This window comes from Tetrao urogallus (genome assembly GCF_951394365.1).
Source record: "Tetrao urogallus genome assembly, chromosome: 16".
Lineage (NCBI taxonomy): Eukaryota > Metazoa > Chordata > Aves > Galliformes > Phasianidae > Tetrao > Tetrao urogallus.
Window position 1 is genome coordinate 10,199,559 of NC_136829.1, and position 10,541 is coordinate 10,210,099.

The 10,541-nt window shown below is 50.9% G+C and overlaps 1 protein-coding gene across 1 annotated transcript; it reads right to left on the minus strand.

Moving 5' to 3' along the window:
• Positions 1 to 4,931: 4,931 nt before the first annotated feature.
• ZGPAT (zinc finger CCCH-type and G-patch domain containing) lies at positions 4,932 to 10,177 on the minus strand (the record flags this gene model as incomplete). Its single annotated transcript, XM_079543518.1, has 6 exons — positions 4,932 to 5,070; positions 5,527 to 5,944; positions 6,767 to 6,898; positions 7,883 to 8,041; positions 8,640 to 8,773; positions 9,534 to 10,177. The coding sequence occupies 6 exons, from the start codon at positions 10,175 to 10,177 to the stop codon at positions 4,932 to 4,934; spliced, it is 1,626 nt and encodes a 541-aa protein (XP_079399644.1).
• Between the last annotated feature and the right edge of the window lie 364 nt (positions 10,178 to 10,541).

Sequence of the window (10,541 nt, forward strand, 5' to 3'; positions counted from 1 at the left end):
ACCAAGGATTGTTTTCTGTCCTGCTGCTGCCTTGCTGGAGGCTCTGCTGCTCCGGATGTTGGTTCCTTTCAAAAAAGGAGCAGCGCAGAATTCATCTCCCACGTTGCTTTTGAGATCTTACAAAGGAGAAGCCCCAGAGGCACCCCAAATTGTCAGCACGCTTTGGGGATAGCAGGGCTGGGCAGTGAACATGGCATAGGGTCAGAAGAGCTGGAAACCATTTGGTGGGGTCACGTAGGATGCTGGCAACAGCCCTGCTGACAGCACCATCACCGCGCTGGGGGCCATGGTGTGACTCAGGGACGCACAGAGAGGATTCTGCTTCTCAGAATGGAGGAAAGCGGAGCAGTTCGTGGCAGTCACCATTCACCCAACACCAGTAAAATCCCAAGGCATCGTTCCTTTCCCTGCTCGGCCACTGCTGTGCTGCCAAACTGCCACCACATCCCCAGCATCGATGTCACAGCGGCCGCTCTTTGCTCTGCACACCCCAAAAAGGCCCTCGGGTGTCAACGTGAGAACTTCCCACACCTTCGGAAACGTCGCCGATTCAAAGCCTTCACCCCCGGAGAGCAATTATTTCCATGTGGAAATGGAGACGGGAGGTCGGAGGCACCAACCAGGCTGGGCAGACCGGCTCACATCAGAGCTGGGAAGGAGCTCCTCTGCCTCCATGGTGTTTTAATTAGGCAGCACCGCTCGCTGTCTGAGCACGCACGGTTCGTTACCTGCAGCGCTCCAGACAGTGCCGGCTGAACTCGTTTGGCTCATTACAGAGGATCAGAGGCTGCAGGGGTGGCTGCACCCGGGGCAGCAGCAAGGAGAGGCGCTGGCACTAAGCAGAGCGATACGCAGCAATGGTGGCTGGAGGTGAATGGGGCTTGAAGGGAAATCTTCTCTTGCTGTGACAAGCACATGTGGGGACGGCTCATCCCACGGCCATCCCTGAGCTGTTCGGGTTTGAGAATGAGGTTCTCCAGCTGAAGTTAACTCAGAGCTCTTCTCCTGACCTACTTTGGCCGCCCTCTCCACTGTGCAGGAGGTCTGTGGTTGCTCCTGTGTTTTTGACCTAAAAAATGGTCCACTTTTTACGCTCTTTGGCACGTTTGGGTTCTGCACTCATTGGGAACAGCCCCCTAGGGACAGGGCGCTGGTTCTACAATTACCAAGAGTGACCAGTTGGAGACCCAGCACTGCCCAATGCTCAGACCGAGCAGGCGTGCAAGACAGAGATTCCAACCGACTGCAACGTGCAGCTCAGCTTCCCGCTAATAAAGCCATGGATCTCCAGGTTCTGGGGCTGCTCTCAGGGCAGGAGCTGCAGCAGACAGCATTCCCACCAGCCCCACTGCTTTGCAGGTGGCCGCAGCTCCGTGGGCATGACATGCATTGGGGAATCGCCCCATGTCACGATGCCTCAGCACCAGCACTGAACCCGGTTTCTTACTCCAGGATATGAGGGTTTTTCAGCTCCAAAAGCCACGTTACAAAAAGCTCGAGTTCCTCAGCTGGGCCTCATGACAACGAAATTTGATTTCCTGTCAATTTAAGTTCTGCTGCTGACGATTTTGCCCAGCGTGATTCATTGGGGCAGATAACGCTGCACCAACATAACATAGGAACAAGAGGAGAGTCTGCAGAGCTGCCATGGAAAACACCATGGTGCTTCTCATCCATGATGGCCAACGGGGCCACAGCCAACGCAGCGCGGTGCCCTGGGGATTTGTACCAAAAAAAGCCCCACCAAGCAGAATTAGGGGGCTTTCAGTCCCAAGTTGTGAAAAGCGAAAGCCTCGTAACCGTTAATCAACAGCACTCAGCCTGCCCAAGACAACGAGATGCCATTAATAAAGCTGAAGAATATTTCCAAGGAGGAGCAGGCACGAGTGCTCAGCCCCTGCACTGCGCTCCTGCAGCTCTGAGAGGGGCTCTGAGCTCCCATTGAGACAACTTAGAAAAGGGCCAAAAATATCTCTAACGCCAGACCCGAGCCTTACAAAGCTTGGATGAGCACTAAGACCCAGGACTAGCAACGCAGACCAAAGCATGCTCCACGAGGGGATGCAGGAGGTGTGTTTGCCCAGATCTCCTGGCTGCCTCTGTGCCCCACGTTCAGCACGGTTCTACATCGTTTCGGATTGATGAGAGGCTGTTTCAGTGACACAAGTCTTCATAGCACCCTTCTCACAGGAGTCCAGCGTTTCCCCCCAGATGCAGTCAACAGTCCAAGCCCAAGCTGCTGCGTTTGAGACCTTTGCCTCCTTTCCCATCCCCAGCACCGCCAGCACCACGCAAACCCCGCACGGCTCCCCGCAGCTTCACCCAGCAATGCTTCAACTCCGCAGCACTGAAAATAGGAATCCTGCCTGTCCAGTCTGGCTGGCTGCAGCAGCATCTCTGACAGCACTGCAGTTCCCACATGGATTAAATATTTTCCAGCCCCGGTTTAGTCGCAGATACGTTTACCAGGCAAGAAAGGGACCATCACTTACTTTGCAGAACCTCAGAAACTGGTGAGCGTGAAGAACAGGAATCCAGCCATGCCTGCCTCCTTGCCAGTCAACTGAGAACTTTGTCTCCTTTAAACCACAAGCCTGCTCCTCATCAGGGGCTCCCAAACACTCCGAGCATCTCGATCCAAGTTCTCCCACTCTTCAGCTCATTCTCGGCAGGCAGCTCTGTGCAGATACCATGCAGACCACAGCTTCCTGACCTGCAGAGCTTGTTGTTTCACCCAGCAGCAGGCTGGGCTTCTCCCCGCCTTGTCTGCGAGCAGGCTCTGCAGGCACCCAGCTCACAAGAGCACCCTCTGCTGCTCTCTGCTCCTGTAGAGCTGGTTTTGGAGCCAGCTGTGTCTGCAGGTGAACATAAGGAAAGAAGGGGTTGCCACATCGAGTCATTACCTTGCAAACAAGCAGTGCCTTAAAAGGGCAGAGAAAAAAAACAAGTAAATATTCAGCAGGGATGTGCACTGGGTGGGAGGCAGCAGCCGCGTAAATGGAAGTCTGAAAAGTGGAGCTGTGGGAAACCACAAGGGGTAAAAAATACAGCTCAACAGAGACACGGGGCTAATACACCCAATTGTGAGATGGAAAACACCCAACAGCATCGGGGCACAAAACAAACCGAGGAGTTCCTCTGCCCAGCTCATCAGTCGTGGGCCACTCCAACAAGCAGCCATGCTAAGCCGGCGCACTGACTCTTGTCACCACTCAACACTCGTGTGTGGGAGTTGCAGACATCAGAGAGGGCACTGAGGAGCCATTGTTAAAAGCCTGAGTTCAACCCAGAGCGTGGAGGACACGAATTGAGAACAATGAAGAGACTGCAGCCAAACTGGTGACAAACAGACGGACGCGATGTGCTCCAGGCAGCCCACCACCTTTCACAGTGCCCATCACTGCTTTCCAGGAGGAAAGAGGCACGCTGAGAGGCTTCCTGAAGATACTCATCTTGTTTATTTTGGCTGTTGCTCTTTGTTTTCCGAGGTGTGCCTGCAGTAACGCTAAATCACATCTCCACTCTGATGGTATCTCCTTCAGCCTTAGGTTTTCTGGTTAGCTTGGCAGTGAATCAGACAGGCCTGGCCCCACGAGGTGATGCAGCTCTGCCCAAGCTGACAGCTTCATAATTTTCTCAGGAACAGATAAAAAGGTGGCATTAAGGAAGCAAAGCTTTCCATTAGACAAAAAAATAACTCGGAATAAAAGGAAATTGATTTTTTTTTTTTTTTAATTAAGAAAAAAATGTGTTCTTAAGATACTGGCATGAAATCACTATTTTTTTTTTTTTTTTAAAAACAACACAATTACAATGCACAAATCCCACCAGAAAGAGAGTCTGATGAAATCACCATCTCTCCTCTGGGGCAAGGGCCAGCTGCAGCCAACAGAGAATACAACCTTGGGGAGAGGACATCCCTCCTGGGAGAGGACTGACCACGCAGCAGGGAAGGGCACCTCACCTGGCTGCTCCCAGGCAGGGCTGTGTGCTCAGCACACACACACCTCCTGCTCCTTGTGCTCGTTCAGGGCACAGTCTGACCTGAGACTGGGTCCTGAGGTTTCTTAATAAAGGATCTGCATTCAGAGAGCCACCTAAGACTGAAAAACCTCAAGTAACAACAGAAGCTCAAGGTTCCCTGTAGCGTTGATCCTGGCTAGGAGGTTTGAGAATCTGTTACTCTGCTGTCATACTCCCCCAGCTCTGGCACTCATGGAACCACGCAGCTCCCCATGCCAAGTCAATCAGTTAGGTTACAGCATGCCTTAGGGATACTCTTACAGTCAAACTGAAGAAATACGACGCTTGAGGCCGCTAGTACCCACCCCTAAGCTGCCAGTTTTCTGTCTATGCATTACACTAGGTTGATGAGAAACTGCTCTTTATTTAAGAGTTCTCAGATAAACCCCATAGCAAAGAACAGAAGGTAGAGAGCAGCTGAAGCAATTTGCCTTTGTTGTTTTCAACTAGCATATGCCTTTTCTGCTCTGCCAGAATGTGCCTGGGACCCTGCCTCCACTTGTGTTCATCAGTTGGCTGCAAACACAAGCCACAACCGATGGCAGGATGTGGGGCTTTCAAAGGCCCTCCTCATCTGGTTCGTAGCCAGCAGTGTTATCATCTGAGCAGCTACACACTCCAGCTACTGCAGTGATGAGAGGAAAGAAGTGTGCAAGATAGCAGAGAATTGTGTTTCTTGTTGCTAGTCCTTATACAAACTTCAAGGCTGGATGGACGTGGGCTCATCCTCTTCCCGGCAGAGCTCAGCAGCATCCAGTTTCAGGAACTGGTGCTTTTCAGCCCAGTTTTTGGACTTGGAATGCAGCCCGAGACCCAGAGAAGCAGGATAGCTCACCGGGGCTTTGAGGCCATGAGCACAAGGGTCGGCTAGAAGGATAACCACTTCAGTCAAACACCTTCCTCAGAGACTAGAATTCAGTCATCTTCTTATGTGTATCTGCTTTCTTCTGCTCCCGCTGCAGACTGGCTTCCTGGGCCTGCAGCTGCCCCAGCTGCTTGTGTGCATTAGCCAGCTTCTCCTCCAACTGAGCAGTAGCAACGCTGTGCCTGAAAGCAAGAAGCATCATAGCAGTGTGTCATCCTGCACGGTAAGATCAGAGGTCTGTCACCATCCCAGGAGGGTCTTCCCTTTCTTATGGGATCAGCCCAAGGCACCTGCTGAAGGCAGGAAGTACCTGATGCTCAGCACAGTCTGGGCTAGAAAATGTCCTCCAGCGCTGCTCAGCAGCAGCACTTCAGAGATGGGCATGGGAAGGGAAGGACTCTGGGACTTCTCCTGAGAGAGCTCTTCTCTTTAACATACCCGAAGGACCCCAGACACACCTGCCAGTGTCCAAGCTGGGCTGAAGCACACGTTCAAGGCTCTCTCTCTCTCTACTTCCCCCCAGGTCTCGCACAGAAGTTTCCTTCCTTCCTCCCACACCTCATTCCAAGCCCACCCCTTCCCAAACTCACCAAGAATCCTCAGCTTATCCCATCGCCCAAAAGAGAAGTTTTTCGTACCGCCCAATATTGCGTGCCAGGGCCTGCTGGATTCCTTTGATATCCTTCTGTGTTTGTTCAATCTTCTCCATCGTCTGGAAGAGGCGGACGCTCAGGGCCTTCTTGGTGCTCTTGCTAGCATGGTAGATCTCTTTGCTTTTCCTCTCTGGCAGTGTCACATCTCCAGCCCTCTCCCCAGCGCTCTTCCCTCGCAGTTTCTCATTCAGAAAGTCAAACACGTTGTGGGGTGGCTTGCGGCTGCCTGCAGGGGATCTCCTGCTGTTATTTCCCTTTGCTCGGGATTTCTTCGAACTGCCAGGGTCCAGCCTCCCCTGTTTCTTCCTCTGAAGCACCTCAGCACACTGGTCAAGGGACTTCCCTCGAGGAAGTACCACCGCCTGCACCGGCTCCACTCGGCCCTCAGAATTCTTCCCCAGCCCTGAGAGGGAAAAGCCATGAGAGTCACCAAGCCATTACCACAGGGAAGGACATCCCCACTCCAAGTCAGCTCCCACCACAAACCCACACTCACACTGACAAGCTTAGAACAAGCATGCAGGCTTTGGAGGTGCAAAATGTCTTAAGTACCATCCAAGTTGAGGGAAACAGCCACAAGCCACAGCTCAGTTATGTAACTCAACAGCAGGAGCCTCCTACAGCAGAAGATATGCAGTAAGAAGCCCAAGGCCAACAGCCAGGTCACCTTCTGTGAGACAAGGTTCAGTCTCACATCCTTGGCTTCTCAAGGCAGGTTCTTAAAACTGGTTTGGTTCCTCTGGGAGAACCCGAGACAAATCGAGTAGCAGACTGGCCTCCTAAGGCCTCCAAGGCTCCATACAATTTGTGTAGTAAGAAGCTAGTTTAGCAGGCTTTGAAGTCCACGTCTAGAGCCAGGAGATGCTTTAACACAGACATCACAAGCTTCATAAATCAGCTCCCTTCTACCTTCCTAAAGCCTTTGAACAGCTCATTCAACAGTTCTCACGGCTTTAATCGTTACCTTGACCTTGGTTTTAAATGCCTCCAACTTTTGCTATTACCATACAGGGGCTGTATGTGCACACATGTGCCTCTACCTCGATTAAATAGTTTTCTTCTTGCCTACTAACACTTCCACCCAGGGGTGATTCATCACATACCTCAAGCCTTATCTAACAGGCCCTTCAGCAAAGTTTTTGCCTCATCCAAAATCTTCTCACTTAGCCTTAGGATCCATCACAGGACTGAGACTGTGACAAACAGGACAACCTTCTCTTCTTACCTTTCCCAAACTCGTATCCCATCTGAACAAGCAGTTTGGATCCAATGCCACGAGTGTGGGCTTCCCAGCCACCGAAAGAGGAACTGCATGCAGGAGCCCATTCTCCATTCTCTGGAACCCCAGAATCAATCACTGCAGCACAGAAAAGACAAACTAGTGACACACAGACACTAAACTGATTTGCAAAACCTTCAAGAGCACGACAACCCTTCTTGATGGAATACAATGTACCTCTCCCACCACAGAATCATTCAGCAGCTCCTCCAGCTTTACTTGGTCCTACTGTGCTGTCACCTTTTACAAACACCACTTAGAGGGTTACCTGAGAGCTCTCACTTGATTTAATGCACACACCATCTCACAGTTCCAGGCAGAATCACCTACAAGTCCCTACATTTCTTTTCTTTCTTCTGGGATGGTCAGATTGATATAAGCCATCCCAGCAAAGTTTGGCACTGTGGCACATAATATGCTTAATCAGTGCTTCCAGAGCATGTCATAAGCACGAGGACTCTCTAGGCTAGTATGCTAAGACATGTTATTAGTATTCAGTAATCTCTATTAGGCTAAATTTACAGGGCTCTAGGACACAGCTTTGTCCCTGTGACATAACAGGGGCACCAGCACAGAGAGAGTGCTACTTGTATATGCTCAAAGAGGTTACCTGGGCTCTGTGTCAGCTTGCTGTAGTAAAAACCAGGCACAGCTGTTACTCATTAAGGCACTGGGAGATCCAAATACTTGTGCCTGGGATCTCACTCATGTGCCATACAGCTCCATATTGGTTCCAAGGAGATTAGAAGTCTCCTGTTTCACGTGCTTGCTCAGCTCACATGCCCACCTGAGAACTGGAGCTCCGCTGTAAAACACGGCGCCCTCTACCTGCTCCCACAGAAACATCCCAGCTTCATCACTGGTGCTCTGCACTAAAGTCACATTTCATTCTGCAATTGTAACATAACAGATTCTTCCCCTTCTCAAACCTTCAGCAACGCAAAAAGAGATTACCCACCCTCTCATGAGAGGTGAGACACTTGCAATGAAAGCTCCAGGTCCCAGACAGAAGGCAGGCACAGATCACAAGGCACTTTTCTCACACCCTCACCACCCTCTCACCTTTAGCATAACCAGAATCATCAACACTGTCTTCATCAGATTCAGCAGATGAGGCAGCATCTTCACTTCGTAGTGGGGGAATTACACTGTCTCCTTCCACAACAGCTTCCTTTAGCAGCAGGGAATCAAACTTCACAGTGTAGTAGCCACTGTCAATATCTACAGAAGAAAAAGCAAGAAACAAGTAAACGCTCAATACAAACATTGCAGAGGGCTTTCTCAAAGTCAGCTTCGGGGAACGATGTGTGGGAGAGGAGAAAGGCCCAAGGAACACCTGTTAAAACAGTTAAATGCTTAAAAGATTTACTTCTAAAAATGGAGAAAGATGGGCTATCAACAAGTGGAACTACAAAGAAGTGACTTACTCCCTCTGACCCAGCAATTGCCAAAGAATAAACCCTCACCCTTCCCTTCTCAGAACAGAGGCAAGCCTCTATCAACAGCTCCCAGATTACTGCAGTTCTACTCAAATATGCCAGCAAGAGCCTGCCTCACCAGCCTCTTCCCTTTCGGTGCTTTTCATGACTATGCCATCATTTCCCTTCTACATTACTGCTCTAATGTCACCTTTTTGTTTCCTAACCTCAGAACAACTCAGACCACGTTCTCAACCACCTCCAGATTTTCAGTTCAAGGCCACAACTACATCTTCAAGTTTTTGCTATCGTTAACCAAAACAGCCATGCTTTGTAATTCCCTGAGCATGGGTGCTCAATCCCTACACAGCTCTGGCAGAACCCCCACAAACACCACTCACCAGTTATTTTTGCAGTGTACCATATCCCATCGCTGTGTTTCGCCAGGCAGGCAGAGCCCACCTCCAGGGTGCTCAGATTGGGCTCCTGAAATGGCTGAAGCTCCTCCACAGAGACCACCTGGCCATGTGAAAACCTGCCAGGGAAGGCAGAAAAGGAGTTAGATCTACCTCACTGGAAAAGGCTTTAAATATAAACCCCTTCCTTCCTGACAGGAAACGCAAACAAGTTGTCAGCAGAGATGAATCTGCACCAGTAGCTGCACAGCAGATTTATCTTGCATTGGTTCAATTACAGAAGTCATTTATTTTTCATTGTATTCGTATCATTTCTGTTGTGTAACAAAAGAATGCATCCCACCCCCAAGAACGAGGCTTTCTTTGCAAGGCAGATCTGAGAAATCACAGATCTTTTGAGATACTGAGGACTGCACACAGACACACAGGTCTCCAGCTCAGCCTCCTGCTCAAAGCACAGCCAACCTCAAAGCCTGATCGAGTTGCTCAAGGCCTTATCCAGGTTAGTTCTGAAGCTCTCCAAAGATGGAGACCCTGTAACTTCTGCATGCAGCTGGAACAAAGGCACAATCAACAGACCGCCTTCGGTATTTTTGTTCTGAGTCATTAATCTGTGATTAATGCAGCTATTTGAAGCATAAGGGAAAATTTCTGCTACTTGACCACAGGGATTTCTGCTTCATCTCCGCATTACCTGAAGAAAACTGCCCAACTCTTTGATGCCACCAGTTACCATACACAACAGGTTTTAAAAACACAGCAAAATCCCATTGGTTACAAAAGCCATCATGGAACACTCAGATGTTCCTGCTTGTGAGTAACACGGCCCTTAGCAACAGCAAGGATACGAGCCCCCTCCCCCTCCATATTCTTCTTTACCGACAGTTCTCTTTAAATCTGCATTTGTCATCCAAGAAGAACGGGCACGGCTTCAGGGACTTGTGAGTTGGATAGAGATACAGCACTCTGACACCCGCACTGCCATCTTCCAAGTATTCTGTCCCCACAATCATGGCATTATGGTACTCCAGCGTCCCCCAAGAACTGTAGTACGGGGCTTTAACCTTCATCCCACTCAATTCCTCCTCCTCCTCCCTGTCAGACTCTTCCTCCTCTTCACTGCACTTCAATCCACTTTTCTCCTTGCTTTCTTCATTTCCCTTTGAAGATCTCTCGCTGTTATCAGCTGAAAGCTCATCATCAGTTCCAAGCTCAGCAATGGCTTCCTTGAAGGCAGCATACTCCTCGTCCTGGGCAGAACTGTCGGGGTTCACACGCTGCTCCAGGGCACTTACTTGGGGGGATGAGGAGGAGGCATTTGTATCTAAGGCAGCCAGCAGCTTGCTCTTTTTGACAGCCACCAGGCTGGACTCGGTCAGTTCTATCAGCTGCTTTAAGTCTTCTTGCAACTGAATCAGGTCCGACTGCTGCGAGGGGTCCTGGCCCGCCCCCAGCGCCAGTTCTACCTGCTGCAGCTGGGCGTTGTAGGCCTGGATCGCTGCTTCCAGGCTCTCTTCATCCATTCCGACTAAAAGAAAGGAGTGTTTAACCGTGTCCTTTCCGGGAACTCAGAACATGCCCCAGAATCATACGTAAAACAGCCCGGCGAAATTCCCGCAGTGCACAAACGGCCGGCGGTGCGTCAGGGCCCCCGAGCAGCTCGGGACTGCTCTGCCCTATCCCGTCCCCGTGCAGCCGGAGGCCACTGGAGCCGCCGGGCTCTCTCACGGCCGCAGCCCAGACCTCCCCGCTCAGCTCCCGCACCACCGCGGTACCGCCGCCATGACACTCCCCTCACTTCCGCCCCTCCGGACAGCCACTTCCGGCTCCTCCAGCTGACGCGCAACGCCACTTCAGCGACGGAGCTCTCCGTCCTGCACTTGCGCA